Source organism: Pteronotus mesoamericanus, unplaced genomic scaffold, assembly GCF_021234165.1.
Source record: "Pteronotus mesoamericanus isolate MK-2021 breed Mesoamerican mustached bat unplaced genomic scaffold, CSHL_Meso_final contig_116, whole genome shotgun sequence".
Taxonomy (NCBI): Eukaryota; Metazoa; Chordata; class Mammalia; order Chiroptera; family Mormoopidae; genus Pteronotus; species Pteronotus mesoamericanus.
Window position 1 is genome coordinate 34745243 of NW_026555027.1, and position 18498 is coordinate 34763740.

General features: G+C 33.7%; 1 protein-coding gene across 1 annotated transcript in view; it reads left to right on the top strand.

Annotated features, from left to right (window-relative positions):
* ECT2 (epithelial cell transforming 2) overlaps positions 1–18498 on the top strand; it is a 61844-nt gene that overhangs the window by 13387 nt on the left and 29959 nt on the right. Inside the window, exons 13-15 of the mRNA XM_054577051.1 lie at positions 2966–3102; positions 9587–9706; positions 17470–17538. Of these exons, the coding sequence (XP_054433026.1) occupies positions 2966–3102; positions 9587–9706; positions 17470–17538 (326 nt within the window). The remainder of the gene's footprint in view (positions 1–2965; positions 3103–9586; positions 9707–17469; positions 17539–18498) is intronic.

The window sequence follows — 18498 nt, forward strand, 5'->3', positions numbered from 1 at the left end:
CATATTACTCATTTCTCTAGCTTCTCCCTCCCACTCTGAATGTTGAATATTATTCTTGGGTTGTGTCTTCTCTATTTTAATTCTCTAAATAATTTCATTTAATTCCATGGTTTTAACAACATGTATATTCTGATGACTCCAAAATTTGTCATCCTTCTCCAGGAACCTACTTCATACCTCCTTGTCCCTATCTTGAACTTAACATAATCAAGTTAGACCTTTTGATTTTCTCTACCACTCTGAACACTCTTCTTTTATCAACTTTTATCATCTTTTATCAACTTCTGTAGAAAAGATCTCTCTTAGACAATTTCAGTGGTCTCCTAAATGGCCTCTGTGTATCCATTTTTGCCTTTCTAGATGTAGCACTTACAGTGGTTGTAAAACTAAAAAAAATTAGATCATGCCACTCTGCCTAAAGCCATTCAGTGGCTTTGTATTACCATAGCTTTCAAGTTCCTGTGTAGTTCTTCCTCACCTACCTCTAACCTCATGTGGTATCATGCTCTCCCGTGATACTCTCTAAGCTTCACTCATACTATCTTTGTTATTCTTTAAGTATTTCTACTATATCCGTAGCCCAGGGATATTATACTTGCTTTCTCTGTCTTAAAGAAATTCTGTTGGGTTCTCTGTAATGCTCAGCCTCTGTTCTACCACTCCTTCCTACCAACTCATCACCTGTTGTTTTCAGAAGTAGTTATCACTGTTAAACGTTATATATATATTTACTTTATTTTATTAGCTTCACTAGAATATAAGCTTTAAGAGAAAAAGAACCTATCTATTTTACTCTTTGCTCTATTCTCAGTGCCTAATACAGAGTAGGTACTCGCTAAATATTCATGCAATCAAAGTCATTTTAAGGTAGGTCCAGAAAACTGAGGTGGATTTGAGAAGAGGAGCAGGAACACAGCTTTTAGGGAATAGTGTTGAGTCAGTTTGCTTGGAATAATGAGGAGTAATAATTAATTAGAAAGGTTAATTGAGGCCTAATATTAGAGGACTTTGTAATCAGATTAGCATTTCTGAACAGTATATTGTCATCAACAGGGAACATTAGGAAATCTGGAGCAGCAGACTAATTGAATAGATTATTTGTAGTGGGTTATTCTGAAGAATGATCTGAAGGAAGGCAGTTTAGAGATAGCCGGACTATGAAGTAATCTACAGTGACTTGGGCCACACATGATAGGGCCCTCAACCAGGATTGCAAAGAGAAGAGCATTGGGAAGATATTGATAGAATGGAGTGATAGGAAGGGAATAAGAGGAGAAGACAGCGAAGTATATAGTGAGAAAAATGTTACCTTGGCAAAAAGAGCAAGTTTATATTTTGAAGGGAGATAGTGAATTTTAGAGACCATCCAAGTTAAATTGAGGTAGTGATGTCCAGTAGCCATTTGGAAAAGTTCAGTCAGGTGCTTGTGTAGGGAATTATGATTAGATATGTAAATCTGAGAATCTTACTGGTTCTGTAGTTATGGACATAATGGGCATGGGGCGGTAAGAGCTGATTATAAAGGACTGAAGCTTGATTACGTAGTATAGGGCACAGGAAAGGGAAATGAACCACTAAACAATATGAGACATGACAATACTAATATAATAGAGATTCTATAATAGAATTCCTGTTTGTCGATCACTGCCTAAACATAGTAATAAAATTAGATCCATATATGTTGGTCCCCCCCTTGCCCACCGTCCCCAAAGTATCCTTTCATAGCAGAGGCTTCTCAGTCTGGTGACAGTAACCTGAAGTAACATGGCAGGTGAGAAATTCTTTGAAAGTCTGTTATTGTTCAAAAGCATTGAAAACTCCCTAGTACATGTCCTTGTTTTAATATGCTTAAGATGATTTTTCATTGCATAAACTTGGTGTGCTGGCACTAGAGAGTATCTTTTTTCACATCATTCTATTATATGTTGTCCATTCCTGTTTTTACTGTGAAACTTTCTATTAGGAGATTCTCTATATAATGTTTAAATAGTCTAACCATATTGATAGCAAGAAAATATATTTTAAGTTTTTATAAAATTTCTTTAAAAATTTTTAAAAAATATATTAAAGCATCCTCCCTGCACCTTGGGCTGGACTGGATACTTTGAACTTACAAAGAATTTGCAGTTGATCTTGGGTTTTTTTTGAGGGAGTCTTTCTCCATATGTATACATACACACGTATAAAAAGTTTTCTATTATTGTAATTGTGTAATCATAATAACATTTTCCTCCTTTAACTTAAATGTGTCTACATGTTGCTTTTCATTTTATTATTTAAGCTTTTTATTTTGAAATAATTTCAGATTGCAAAAAACTGCAAAAATAGTACAGTTCTCTCTGCTCTCTAAGATTTCCCAAAAGGATATATTCTGCTATGTTAGCGTTAATATTCATTCATTCATTCATTTATATTCTTTCTGTCTCTATTTTTCCACACACAATTTTTAATATGTGGAATATTTTGAGGATACGTTGCAGATATGTTTTTCCTTTACCTCTAAATGCTTACATTTGTATTTCTCAAAATATAGGGACATTTCTTGTATCAAGTAGGAAATTAACATTAATACTTCAGATTTTATCAGTTGTTCCATCAATGTCCTCATGTCCTTTCCAGCAAAAGAAAAAAGTTCTTCTCTTCTGGTCCAGGATCCAGCCTAGGATCACAGGTTACATAATCTTTTTCTAGTCCCCTTTAATCTAGACTAGTTCCTCAATCTTTAATAATGACCATGACATTTTTGAAGGATACAAGCTATTCAGTAAAATGCCTGTCAATTTGGAGTCATTGATGTTTTTAACAATTTTTTTTGGTGTCATCTTAGGAAATTTTACTTTAATGAAAATCTGTATAGTGGTATATTTACAGGAGTTGGTCTCCTTCCCTTTTTCTGTTAAATCTGCAATGTTTGGTAGTTGTATCTGGCCTGCATTTTAAATCTTTCCTCATTTTTACCTTTTAGAAACACCAAAGTCTTGTACTAAGTCTTCCAAAAGTTCCACTCCTGTTCCTTCAAAGCAGTCAGCCAGGTGGCAAGTTGCAAAAGAGCTCTATCAGACTGAAAGTAATTATGTAAATATATTGGCCACAATTATTCAGGTAAGAGTTGGTTGCAAAATGATTTCTCCTCCAGTGTTACTAAGTAAAAAAATGAGATATATTATTTCTTACAAGAAAAATTATATAATAGGATTTGAACATAGTAAAAATGAAAGTGTGTGAGAAAAACTGCTGCTAGGGAAATGGCATAACTGTAATAGTAGCTTTTTTCTTTTTTTAAAGATTTAATTTATTTACTTTTAGAGAGAGGGGAAGGGAGGAAGAAAGAGGGAAACATCAATGTGCAAGGGACACATCAAGTCAGGTGCCTCTCTCATGCCCCCAACTCGGGACCTGACCTGCAGCCAAGGCCTGTGCCCTGGCTAGGAATTGAACTGGCAACCTTTTGGTTCACAGGCCGGTCTCAGTTCACTGAGCCACACCGGCCGGGGTGAGCTTTTATTCATGCAGAAATGGCACCGTTTTTGAGACTGACTTTAAAGAGAGAAGAATCCTGATTAGATGATCATAGAGAGGGCCAAGTTTAATTCACAGCTTTGTGGGTTCCTTTTCAAGACGCTGCATTTATATTTGGAAGTGGTAGATAACTTTTTCTGAAAGTGTGTGAGTCGTTGCTTTAGGCAGTGCTGTACATATGTGATAAAGCAAGAGCAATGAGGTATAATACGATGGATAGCAATAATTAAAAAAATCCTTTCATATGCCAGGTTTTCTTAAACTTTGTAGTAATTGATCATAAATATATGTTAATGCACTGCTTACTGCTATTAACATGTACTACGGAGTTATTTCTGAAGAAAAACAATTCTAATGAATCCTTGTAATATGAGATTGAAGCATGTTAAGGAATAAATCGAAAATCAAGGTTCTGAAAGACATAATAATAGGACATTATTTTGGAATCTGTAGAAGGAATAAATTTGTTTTAGGTAATGAAGAAGATAGAGTGTTAGGAAAATAAAGTTAATACCATTGAACTTGTTTTTGAATAGAAAGATAATGATAAGGAATGGATAAGAAATGGAAAGGCTCCTTTCTTGATAGTAATGAAGAAAGGTTATTCTTCACAATTGATTTGTTTAGCAGTAGTAAAGGTTTTATGAGGCCCTCAGCTGTATTAAACTTTACTTGTTTTAAGTCAGTTCTCTTCTCCTTCAAGGGAAATACCATACTGGATGACTTTCTTGTTTAAGTTTTTGTATTCAGCCAAAATGTAGTTGAGTAACAATATCCTTTTGGCATATACTCTTCATGTACTTTGGTTGCATTTATTACCTAGAAATGTAAATCCTTTCACGCCATGGTAGATGCACTGGAGTTTCAGAGAGTTTCAGAATTCTAATTTGAATATCAATTAAATTCACCAGAACTCCTTTTAAAAAAGGCCCTTGCGATTATTAAACTATACACAAAATTTCATACTACTAAGCTTAGTATAAACTCACCTAAGGTTTTATTTAAGAGATTGTGGTCAAAATTTATGATAGTGTTTTCTAGGAGCTTTACTTTAGGACTGGTATGTTCTCTGTTTTTTGAAATTCAATTTGGAGTAACTTAATTTTAACTTAACCTCCAAATTAAATGAATATCCAGAATATAATATAGAAGAATATAAAATATTCCATAATATTAGGAAAATTTGTAATATTATTGTAAATTAATGTTGTGCCAGGAGTTAAAGAGCACTTTTGTTTTAAAAGAGCATAGACTGAAAGAGGAGCTAGAATATACACACCAAATTATAATACCAAGTGGAAGGTTATAAGTGTCATGAGGAGTTTTAGTTAAGATATTTGGAGATTTGTGAGGTGAGTTTTAGTTCTCTTCCAGCATAGGAAAGGTGTTGCATTGAAAGTTTTGATATGTTGAATATTGGGAAAGCATCATAAAGGAAAAAATTGAACTGGATTATAAAGGATGAGTCTGATTGGTACATGCAAAGAATATGGATGGGAAGTATATATGAGATTTTGCAAACAATACAGATGATTGAAGGTGTCCGTTGTGCAAACTGTTGACAGTAGTCTAGGGGGATAAGAGTTCAGAGTGGTATGAAGGGACCAGGATAGGGGATGGGGTGTGGATACGGTGAGAGTTGAGATAAAATTGCCTGTGCCATACTGGGGAAGGCCCTTGTTTAGTATGCTCTATCACCTGAAAGCTATAGTATGGGAAGACGATATTATCTGACTTGCATTTTAGAAAGATATCTTGGTTCATTTTGAAGGAGGTATTAAAGAGGGGAATTTGTGGAGGCAAGGAGACCAGTTTGGAGGTAATTTTAGTAGTCTTGTTTAGATTTAGAGGCTCTGAATTTGTTAGGGTAGTAGCAGTGACAGTGAAAAGAGGATATATACTAGAAAAGTAGAATCAATAGGTTTTGCCTGGTTTTTATATGGAGATTAAAAGCAAACACAGAACTGTTTTTGGATGGCTTATTTTAAGACTATTAAAAGATTTTTAATGAAACTTGATGTATTTTGATTATCTGAATATTTTTCAGGATTTTTAAATATTGATTAGGTGAAGGAATGTTTATAAATGAGTATAAATATCATTGGAACCTCTTGGGTTTCTTGACCTCTCTCAGAATAATCATCATCTGGAATTTTCTGCTTATTTACTTTATAAATCTATTGCATATATATAGGAAAACAAACTGTATAAATGTAATCATATTTATATATTTTTAGTGATTTGTTTTTTCACTTGAGAGTAATGTTCTTGAGACATATCTGTGTTGTTGCATGTGTCTGTAATTTATTTTTTCTATATGAATGAATCAGATTATTTAACTTTTGTTTTTAATGGACTTTGGAATTAAGTTTTAGTGTTTTGGTTTTTACTCTTAGTTTGCTTTGAATATTCTTATTCATGTCTCCTTGAGAACATAGTCTGGGTAAAAACTTGGACCTTTAACTTTATTGGAAGCTGATAATATGTTGGAAACTAGGGTCAGTGCCAGTTTTCTGTGCCAGAGGTTTTCATAGGTGAAGCTTAACTTTCATTAGTTCAGGCAGATGTCCTTCGGGCAAAAGTTGGTTTTTATATTCAACTCTCCACCTTTACTTAGATTTTGGCCTTGGAAGGTATCTTCCTTTTTTGTCAGCTAGAAAGAGGGTTTTCTCTAGTATTTTCAGTTGTTTCCAGCAGGTAAGAGCGCACCATACTTCGAGAATTGGAAGGCCTGAATCAATCTATCTATCTATCTATCTATCTATCTATCTATCTATCTATCTATCTATCTATATTTAAAATGTACTTTCTTTTCATGTTTCTTTTTAAATATATTTTGATTTTGCTATTACACTTGTCCCAATTTTTCCTCTTTGCTTGCCTCTGCTTGGTATCCCATTCCCTCCCACAGTTCCCTCCTTAGTTCATGTCCATGGGTCTTGCATTTAAGTTCTTTGGCTTCTCCATTTCCAATACTGTTCTTCACATTCCCCTGTCTGTTTTTTACCCACCAACTATGCTGCTTAATCCCTGCACCTTTCTCCCCATTCTCCCTTTCCACTTCTCCCTCCCAGATGATAACCCTCCAGATTATCTCCATACCTATGATTCAGTTCCTGTTCTGCCTGTTTGCTTAGTTTGTTTTTTTAGATTCAGTTGTTGATAGTTGTGAATTTGTTGTCATTTTAATGTACTTTTGATCATCATCTTTTTCTTAGATAAGACACTTTAACATTTCATATAATAATGGCTTGGGGACAATGAACTCCTTTAGCTTTACCTTGTATGGGAAACACTTTATCTGCTCTTCCATTCTAAATGTCCCTTAGGCTCCTTATTCTATTCTATTCTATTCTATTCTATTCTATTCTATTCTATTCTATTCTATTCTATTCTATTCTATTCTTTCTTTCTTTTTTTCTTTTTTCTTTTTGCTGTTCTGCTTGAATGCTTTTTTCTTCCTTATGTTCCAAATTGTTGATTTGAATCTTGGCTTCTTGCCCTCCACTGTAGGTTCCTGTGGCTTTTTCTTTATTTCCTTATGCTACCTTAATTTCTGCATGGGTCTTTTTTTATGCTGTTGCAGGACCCAACAATTTCTTTCAGCATCCTGATTATGAGTGTTTTGAACTTTGCATCTGATAGGTTGCTTACCTCAATTTCATTTAGTTCTCGTCCTGGAGTTTTGTTGTGTTTTTTCATTTGGGCCATATTTCTTTGTCTCCTCAATTTGGCAGCCTCTCTGTGTTTGTTTCTGTGTATTAGGTAAAGGTGTTTTGACTCCCTGTCTTACTAGTGGCCTGTTGTAGAAACAGCACCTGTAATTTGTGTCAGGTGGAGCTTTAGGTAGTCGCTAGGGCAGGCCACCCATTTCACCATTCTTTGGCTCTGTGTTGGGGAGGCTAAGAGGGGACAGTGCTGCTGCCTGGCCTCTGGATATTGCCCAAGAGGAAGCTCTCTCCCTAGCACTCTCTGCCTTGCCAGTCAGTTCACTTCCTCCCCTTCTCCCCACATGCCATTTGTGCCCTACCAGTTGTTACCCTGGTGCTGGATCCCAGAGGGGTGTGTCTGCGTGAGTTGTAAGTCCATTCTGTGCCCTTTAAGAGAAGTGTCTTGAGAATCCTGCAGTTTCTTCTGCTGCCCCAACCTCCATGGTTTTTTGTAGCAAGAAGTTATAGGGACTTATCTTTCTGGTGCTGGAACCCTGGGCTGGGTGGTCTGGTCTGGGGCTGATATGGCTCACTCCTAAGTTATCCCTCCCAATTTTAATTCACTGCACATGAATGTGGGACCACTCTTTCTGCTGCCTCTCTGCATCTCTGGGTCTCTGCCCCTCCTACCCTTCTGGATGAGTGTGGCTTCTTTAAATCCTTGATTGTTTTGCTTTCATACAGCTCGATTTTCTGAGGAATCTGGTTGATGTTTCTTTTGTAGTTTAGTTGTAATTTTTGCTGTACTTGTGTGTGGAGGCAAAGCATGTTTACCTATGTCGCCATGTTGGCCGGATGTCTCTTGTGTTTTAAATTTCCATTCATTTCCTCCTTGCTTTTGTGCTATTATTGTAGTTCTCTTCTACATATATTAAGAACCCAACAATACATTACTTTTAATTGGGTTGTTCTGAGTTTGAGAATTGTATATTTTTATTTTTATTTATATTTTGGATACTGCTCTTCTGTAAGTATGTGCTTTGCAAATACTTTGTCTTAGTCTACAGCATGTCTTCTTATTCTAAGCCTTTTGCTGAAAGAGTTTTTAATTTTGTTGAAGTCTAATTTATTAGATTTTTTTCCCTTATAGATCATACTGTAGTTATATTTAGGCTGGGGTTTAGTTTTTTGCTTATGGTAAATGATGTTCTCATACCATTTGTTGAATAGTTAGCCTTCCTCCATTGAATTGCTTTTGTACTTTTGTCAAAAATTACTTCATATTTGTGTGGCTTTGTTCTTAGACTTTGTTCTCTGCTACTGATCTTGCATGTTTCTCTCTTCTCCAATACCACACAGTCTTGAATACTGCAGTTTTCAGTACTAAGAAGTTCCTTTGCCTTTCCATATACATTTTTAGAACTCTGTTTTCTTCATTTACAAAATGTCCTGAATTTTGATAGGTATTGGGTTAAATCCATAGAGCATCTTGGGGGAGAATTGACATTTTTTCTGTGTTGAATATTTCAATCCATATCCATATATGTCTTCATTTACTTAGATCTTCGATCAGTATCCTTACTTTTCAGAATCATGTATATGTTTTATTATAGTAAGTCCTCACTTAACATCATCGATCAAGTTCTGTGACTTTAAGCAATACGACATATAATAAAACCAGTTTTACCATAAACTAATTGATATAAATGAGTTAAGTTCCTATGGCATCCATAGCAATATTATACTGAAATTTTGTTATTTGAGGATCTATTTGTTTACGCTTAAGTAGTTTACTTTTTTATTGTACATGATATGTTTTAAATTTTGGTTTCCTTTGCACATTACTGGTATATAGAAATATGATTGACGTGTCTATGTCCTTTGTGTATGTGTGTGTGCATGTGCATGTTGGCCTCGTATCCTCTGACTTTTCTATATGCACATATTAGTTCTAGGAGCTATTTTTTTTTTTTTTTAGATTGATATAAGCAGGTCTTCTGCTTCAAATCTAGTCTCTTTCCCCTAAACCAAGCTACTGTGCCTACTATTTAAAAACATTTTGTACTTATATTAAGTATAAGTCTTGAATAACTGATGACTTATTGCTGTCTTCCTTAGAAACTTGAATAAAAATAGAAATTACTCTTGTATTATGCTAACAATTTTAATGATTTGTAGAACTGTGATAAATTTTAATTAGATTTTGACATAACATTTTATTACAAGAATACATATACAGAGATACATAAGTTAACAGGAAATGTTGGGAAAAAAGTCTTAAATTTAAAGAGAAGTTAAAAAATTTTTTTTTTCATTAACATTTCATCTCCACTTTATTAGTTGGTGTGTTAGCTGCCCCACGCCCCCAACACACAATGTACCTAAACTAGTGTTTTGGTTTTTTTTTCACCTTTTAGTTATTTCAGGTACCACTGGAAGAAGAAGGACAACGTGGTGGGCCTATCCTTGCACCAGAAGAGATTAAGACTATATTTGGTAGTATCCCAGATATCTTTGATGTGCACAGTAAGATAAAGGTAAATTTGTATATGTTAGTTTTGTAGTAATTCTTTTCGATTATGTGTATTATGATTTTTTCAGGTACTTCTGATTAGCTAAATAAATTTTATATCTAAAACTTCTGATTTGTTCTTTGTTCCAAGTACATTGTTAATGTTTATTGTTTGCTTGTTTTGTTTTTTTATTTAAATTTCAATCCTGAAAATAAGGAATTAAGACCTTACAGGGTTTTCTATAGAGCCATGTGGTTGCTAGTGTATTTTTCTACCATTGTTCCTCTGGGGTTGTAGATTTTTGGTTTTGCTTTGGTTTATTTGAAAAACTATGAAGCTGCAAGGGACTTAGAGTTCATTTCATTCAATTCTCTATAGTTAGATAAATACTAAAATCATATAAGACAATGCTATTCTTTTAATTTTTTTAATGACAGGCCCATGATTTTCATGTGTAACTCTCATTGTGAAGTTTTGGGCAGGGTTAGCTGAACTCTTATAAGTAATTTAGCTTTACTTTTATTTTTTCTGTGTGGTGCTTGAGCAAAATTAATCATTTTTTTCCCCCTCAAAACTACCCATATTATGTTTATTCCATAGTCTAGTAGAAAAGATTATTCTAAATTATAAAATATAATAAACAAATACATTATATTACTTTTGATGTTATGGCACATTACCAACAAAAATATAAAAGATCTGTGAGTTAGTAAAAATGCAATTTCTCAAATACTTGTATTTTATATTTTATCAGACTCCTTGTATATTTCAGTTATTTCTAGATCTAAAGGGAGTGCTGAAGGAATGTTTATTTTCTTAAAAACCTACGGAACCTTGGGCTACTTTATTCTTATTTCCCTTTAGGATTTTGAATATTTAAAATGGAAAGTGTTCTTGGAATGTTTTTTATTTCATAAGAAACAGTGAGAGGCATAAAGGTAGAATGGAAAGGCAAGAACGTTTTTATCTTGGTGTTCTACCACTAGTTTGTGGGTCAGTTTGACTTTGTATCAGTTATTTTAGCTAGTCTGGGTGTGCCAGTTTTTTCCTAATATAAAATGTTATACTTTCTATGTGTATAGGATCATAAATTCAGAAAATCATGTTCCCTGATTCATTGGAGCTTTGAAAATGATTGTCACCCTTTCTTTGGTTTTCTCATGTGTAATACTTTAAGCTTCTTCTGAAAAGTTGGATTACTAGTATTTAAACTATTAGGTGTTTTTTAGCTGATTCCAGGTGTGTCACACACTTAAAACTTTCAAAGCCTGTGTCTTTTCTATCATGAAACCAATACCTGCTGTCAAGTGTTTGTAAGATCAGGAGCAAAAGAAAAAAGAGTTGAAAAAATTCAAAATTTTATCACCCAAATTGTCCTAAAAGTTTGTTGTATTTTCTTTGTCTTTTCTACACATAAGTTTTTTCATTTTTTAAAAATGTAGCCAGACATCTATCAAGTATTAGACACTACTGAGATGTTGGTATTATTATTGTCTGCATTTCACAGATGTTAAAGTGCTACACACAAGAGATAACTGTATTTTGCTGTGTATAACGCACTCCTGTGTATAATGCGCACCCACATATTTTGGCCCAAACTTTCAGGGAAAAAAAAATCCTTTGTTTTAATTTTTTTAATTCAATTGTTTATTTACATCTAGAAACAAAACTGATTATCATATTCCAGGGTATTATTTTGCATATGGATATTGTTATTGCTTTCTAGAGTGAAACTTTTAACACATAAGCGTAAATAAAAGAATTAAAAACATTTATGTAGGTACAGAAGTAGTACTACCTATGTACAGTGCATATCCTTATTTTTCCCTCAAAAGTTTGGGCAAAAAAGTTCACATTTTAATTGGCAAAATATGGTAATTTTTCCTAAGTCATTCATAATTGCTGGATATAGGATTTGTACCCTTTTTTTGGTCTAATTTCACAGCCTGTTCTAAACTCCAATGTTATTTTGCTTTGTTTTTTAAAGAGATGTAATTGACATATAGCATGGTATTAATTTTAGGTGTACAATGTAATGGTTTGAGAGAGAGATATATATATTGTAAAATGATCACAGTAAGTTTAGTTAACACTTATCATTACATAATATTACTATTTTTTTCTTGGTGAGGACTTTTAAAATCTTTCTTAGCAACTTTTGCATATATGATGGGGCCCCCTCAAAAAACTGGAATTATCTTCTGGAAGGCAGGCCCCTTCTAGTACAGGCTTCTTCCACTAGGTGAGTGTTCTAGGAACCCATCTGTATCAGTGTACCAGCTGGCATTGTCGTGAGAGGCTGCGTTAGGCTTCTGTGAAGTTTTTTTTGAATACTCTTTCAACATTTTTGCCGTTTCTTGATGGGTGATTTACGAGCACACCTGCCCCGACTGCACGGACTGTTCAGTAGTTTTTGACCAAAGAATGGCAGGGCTCCCATGCCCCATCCTCCCTTTTCACCAGATCTCGCCCCAAGCAACTTTCTCTTTGTTTCCTGGATGAAAATAGTCCTCAGAGGGAAACAGTTTGCAGTTATGGAAGAGGTGAAACAAAAAATGGCAGAAGCACTAAAAGGCATCAAAATTGATGAGTTCAAAAACGGTTTTTGAGTACTGGAAAATATGTCTCGATAGGTATATTGCATTAAATGAAGAGTAATTTGAAGGTGACTGAAGTTTAAACATATAAGAATAAATACACAATTTTTTTATAAATAAATTTCCAGTATTTTGGGGTTTCCCCCTACAATACAGTATTATTAATTATAGTCTCCATGCTGTATGCTAGATCCCCAGCACTTATTTATCTTATAGCTGGAAGTGTGTTCATTTTGACCATGATTATCCACTTTGCCTACCTCCCACTCCTTGCCTCTGGCAACCACCAGTTTGTTCTCTGTGTCTGTGAGGTTTTTGTTTTTTGTGTTTTTTTTTTAAATTCCCACTGTATATATAGCCACTCTGTCTGGTGCTTAGATTTCTGTCAGTAAATGTTTGCTAAATGATTGTCATGCTAATTTTAAATGCCTGAATCAGGATTGGAAATCAGTGTATTTTTCTCATCTAGATATTATGTGGATGCCTTTTGCTTCATTCTTAACTTGCTTCCAAGTTCTAGTTTGCTACCGATCTTTAGATTGAGAATTTTTTACATGTTAAAAACATCTCTTTTTCTAAGTGAATTTTTCCTTTTCAGTATTAACATTGGTCCTTGAGGTACACATGCCTGCATTTGTATGGAACTGATGAAACAAAAGAGAAAGGGAGGGATTGGAAAGAGTACTTTCTTCTTTTTGTGTTTATCCTTTGTTAATTTATTGTAAGTTTCAGGATGCCGTCATACATGTTTCAGGAACAGGTGTATATTGGGGAATTGGCTGATTTCATCTATTGTGCAGTGAGCTAGGTAAAAGAGAAACCCATCTTTTATATAAAAGTAGTTAACAGTATAGAAAGAATCTTAATGAAGAAGAAATGAAAAAAGTAGCTTAGTTTTCTTGTTCTTTTTTTTTTTTGAATTTTTATAAGAGTTTATTTGAGCTAAACTGATGACATATGCCAGAGAACAAGAACTCAAATGCTCCCAGCTCAGTTTTCATAATCTCTTGCTTATTACTTCCTCTACTTTTCTATTAGGATTTGAGCTATGTTCTTTGTCTTAGAGCTATAGAGACCCTCTTTTCTGGTGGCCAGGACAAAAGGTTGGGAGAATCCTATGGAGGATTTCTAATGTGTTTTGGACAAGGAGAAAGAGCTATGTTTGTCTCAGTGTCTGTCCTAAATTGGGTCAAACATTTTCCCACAGGAACATTGTAGGAAATGATGGCACTGTGAATTACTCTCTTGGGGGCTTGCTTGCCTGGCAAATCTGACTCCCCATTTCTAATGGGGAGGAACTGTGGTGTAATACTGCATACATCAAGTGGAATGACAGGGAATCTGGAGTCAGACAAACCTGAGTTTGAATACTGGTTCACAACTGTGGTTTGAGGTTTCAGGTTCTATATTACTTAATTCATGAGCTAAAAATGAAGGGAGAAATCTTCATTTAATCAACAAGCATTAGGAATTAAAGGTTAACCAGAGAGTGGGCTACTTTTCAGAGAACCTAGAGATTATTTTGCTTCTCAATAGCAATGTTCTTACATAAGTATATACAGCCATCCTACAGTAGAGAATTTTTGCTACCATTGATGTCACCCTTGTTTCTGGTTGGGCTCTGCAGAAGCAGACAGTAACACGGAGTTTGAGTTACAAAAGTTGTACAGCCATCCCTCCTTATTCTCAGGGTTAGGGGAACATGTAAGACCCCCCAATGAGTGCCTGAAAGCACAATAGCACCAAGCCATATATGTACTGTTTTTCCTGTACACACTTACCTGCAATAAAGTTTAATTTATAAATTAGGCACAATAAAAGGCTAAGAACAGTAATTAATGATTAAATTGGAACAATTATAACAGTATGCTGTAATAAAAGTTATGTGAATGTGGTGGAAAAACACTACTACATTATATTGGCAGAGCTATAAGTTTTTCTCTTGCATCACTGTTTTCCAACTATACCCCCTATATTATATTAAATACATAGGAAAATATAGTTAATAATAGCATATTGAGCACTACTATTTTTTTGGGATGCTTTAAAGTGCTATACAAGTATTGACTAATTTAGTCCTTTATGAGATATGAATGATTACCATCCTAATTTTTCAGAGTAGGAAATTCAAACACTAATAGGTTAAGTAACTTGCCCAAGGGCACAGAACTAAGAAATCCAAGAGCCAGTATTTAAAACTAGTTAGTTAGTGCTAGATCCACTATATTAGTTTTATTACCCCAAGATTAGTTTTATTTATATTCATTTTTTCCCTTCATTTGCCTCTTTTAAGTATAATTTTAGGTTGTTAAATCTTAGTTCTTAACTTATGGACTGTTAAGGAGTCTTGCTTTGAGTTAACTTTTATCCTGTCAAAAGAACCTTTTTCTTTTGAACTTTTCTGAATCTCATAGTGTATGAGAATGGTTCTTAAATTATTTGCTCTTAAGATCTCTTTTCATCCCTCAAAATTACTGAGGAACTTTTGGGTGGGTTTAACTATATTTGAAATTAAAACAAAATTTAAAAATATTTTTTAAGCTGTATCATTTTAAACAGATTTACTGAGATAACTGTGTTTTTTAATTAACATGTTTCAAATATACGATTCATTAATTTTAATAACTTTGCCAAGTGATGCAGTTATTACTGTAGATCCATTTTTTGAACATTTCTACCTCCCCCGATGAGATCCTTCATGTCCATTTATAGTTAATTCCTATTCCTAGTTGTGCTTCTATGCAACTGCTACACTACTCTATGGATTTTCATGTAAATACAAATATACAGTATGTGATACCTGTCTAGCTTCTTTGACTTAGCAAATTTTTGAATTTCATCTATGATGAAGCACGTTAGTAGTTCTTTTGTATGGCCAGATAATAGTCCACTATATGACTCTGTGACATTGCTTTATTCAGTCACCAGTTGATGGAAATTTAGGTGGTTTCCAGTTTTTGGATATTATGGGTAATGCTGCCGTGAACATTGTGTGCAAATTTTGTATAGGCAGTTGTTTCATTTCTCTTCAGTAGATACTTAGGAGTAGAATTTTTAGGTCATAATGGTCATCTTATGTTTAAAATTTCTGAGAAATTATAGGCTTTTTAAAAATACCATGTTGCATTCTCAGTGGTAATGTATGGGGTTCAAATTTCTCAACATTCTCATTAATAGTTACGCTTTTTTAATATCCATTCTAGGATGTGAGGTATCTTGTTGTGATTTTGATGTACTTTCCCCTAATGTTTAATGATGTTGAATATCTTTTCATGTGCTTTGTAGCGATTTGTATATTATCTTTGCTGAAATATGTGCTTAGATATGTTGTCCATTTATTGATGGGGTGGTTTGTTATCTTATTGATTTGTAAGGGTTCTCTATAAATTCTAGATACAAATCCTTTCTCAGCTATGTGTTTTTTGGAAATACTCTCTTCCAATCTGTTCTTGCTTGTCATTTCATTTTTTAATTGTTTCTGTGAAGTACAAAAGTTTTTAATTTTGATGAAGTCCAGTTTATATATTTTTTTTCCTTTCATGTATTGTCTGTCCGTTTGGGATCATATCTGAGAAATTTTTGCCGAGTTTGTTTTTTTCCCCCTCTTATTTCTAAATGTATTGTTTTAGCTTTTATAGTTAGCTCTATAATCCATTTTGAGATAATTTTGGAGTGAGGTGAGGGTTTTTTCTTTTTGTGTGTGGATATCCAATTTAAAATATATTAGTAAATTAAAGTAATAACAACTCATGGTAGCAGAAATAACATATTCTTTATGAAAAATAATAATTGTCAAAATAAATAGTGAGTGATATTTTCCTTTTTTTAAGAAGATTTTATTTATTTTTAGAACAAGGGGAATGGAAGGAGAAAAAGAGGGAAAGAAACATCAATGTGTGGTTGCCTCTCGGGCCCCCCCAGTGGGGACCTGGCCTGCAACCCAGGCATGTGCCCTAGATGAGGAATCTAACCAACCCTTTGGTTCGCAGGCTGGCACTCAATCCGCTGAGCTTCAGCCAAGGCAGTTGTTTTACATTTTTTGTCTGACATAATAGGAGATTTTTTTTCTCAAACCTGTTTCCTTATTCAATCTGTTGCAATATCACACATTATGTAGCCTATAGAAAACTCTTGTATACTTGTGAGTGAATTAGAGTGAAAAAGTCAAATACCTTAGTATTGTAATTGAAAATAGTTTTAATCTCATGGATCCCACTGAAAAGTTATGCTGTGGGGTTTGCAGGTGATATGTTGACAACCTCTGGTATAAGAACTGATTGATTAATGTCTACTTTAAAATCATTTTTAGAATTTCAATTAGGGCATGTCATTTCTTGGCATCTCATTTTATCATCTGATTTGTATTTTATTACTTATAAAGCTTTTAAGTGTCTTCTAAATTTTTCCAAATATGTAATATTTTAGTATGATAATTGAGGAATTTTTTAGACTGGGGATTAGTACACTATGGTTGGTGGACCAAATCCAGGCAGTTTGGGATTTTGGTAAAGTTTTGCTTTTGGTAAAGAAAGTTTAATTGAACTATAGCCACACTCAATTATTTATGTGTTGTCTATGGTTGTTTCCACTGTACAAGGACAGAGTTAAGTGTTGTGACATAAACCATTATGGCTTCTTTAAGTAATGTTTGTTGACCCGTATTATAGATTAGTTAGATTAGTTTCTAATGGTTGATGTTAAATAAGATGCTTCAGCAGCACAAATGAAAGTAGTTTCTATAATAAATAATGCCAGTTAGCTTTATAGTTAATAAAAGATACTGAACTGTCACATCATAATAAGAAGTTAGGCTTAGTCTTATTAATTTGATAACTCCATATTTTCTTTTTTATTTATTTGAGAGATAGTGGGGAGAAACATTAATTTTGTTGCTCTACCTATGTGCATTTTTCATTGGTTGATTCTTATAGGTACCCTGACTAGGCATTGAAACCACAGGCTTGGTGTATGGGGACAGCACTCTAACCAACTGAGCTACCCAGCCAGGGCTACTCTATACTTTCTTAATGTTTTTTTCCTAAGGATGTTTTTCTCAAGTTAATTCCTTGTTGATGAGAAAGACTGTGTTATTAATTGTTTTGCCCATCAAATTAAGACACTGTGTAAAGTATCTTCAAAAATGTTAAAAGATGTCTAAGGGATTGTCAAGTTCATTTTGTGCTCTTTCAGGATGATCTTGAAGATCTTATTGTTAATTGGGATGAAAACAAAAGCATTGGTGACATCTTTCTTAAATATGTAAGTATTTTATTTTTTTTAAGTTTTCAGATTAAAGTATTGTATCAAAGGATTGGCAGAAAATGAAAGTTACCTGTTTAAACGTGAGAGCTTTTAAAACCTTGACATTGTATTTAAAATATAAAATTCAACACTTGCAATAGCTCAAAGTCATCATTAGAAACGGTAATTGTTATACTGTACTATAATCGTTGTGCTATATATCAAGTTATTTGCCCTTCACAAATGGCCGTAGATTAATGATTTTTAAAAATTTTTTATTTTTACTTTTCCTTAGTTGATAGTCCCTTTTTATTGTCGTTGTTAAAAGCTTCTAAGGAACTGATTCTTAACATAACCACAGCATAGCTTAATTTTTTTAAATAAAGTAAACGTATTTTGAATAAGGTGCTATGAATAGGATTTATAAATTTATTTGTCTTTTTAAATACGATTTTTAAGTTTCAGTGCCTCGGGTTCTGGCACATTTCCTTTCTGAGGCCTTCTAACTTCCATCCTTACCATATAGTTTCTTAGATTTTTTTTCTGGTTGGCTGTGAATTACAAATATGCGAATTAGTCTCACATACCTTTTTGATACCTTTTAGTCTCCTCAGTGAGCCAAGACATTTTTCATTTTCTTGTTTCCATTTTTGAGTAATAAAATTAATCTTGTAATGGTTTGGATCCTTCAATAAATGATAGCTTGTTCTTATGTTCTGCACAGATTAATTCTAATGCCTGTGTTCTGAACTTATAAACTTTTTTTTATTACACAAGTTTCAGTTATACAACAGTATAATTCAACATCTACATACAGATAGAAAGTGATAACCGAAAGTTCGGTTATTATACGTCACCGTGCAGTTGACCCCTTCCTTTCTTTTGCTCACCCCCTTACCCCGCTCTACTGTTCTGTTCTCTGTATTTATGATTTTGTTTTTGTTTTGTTTTGTTTTGTATGTTCCTCTTGTTTTTTTT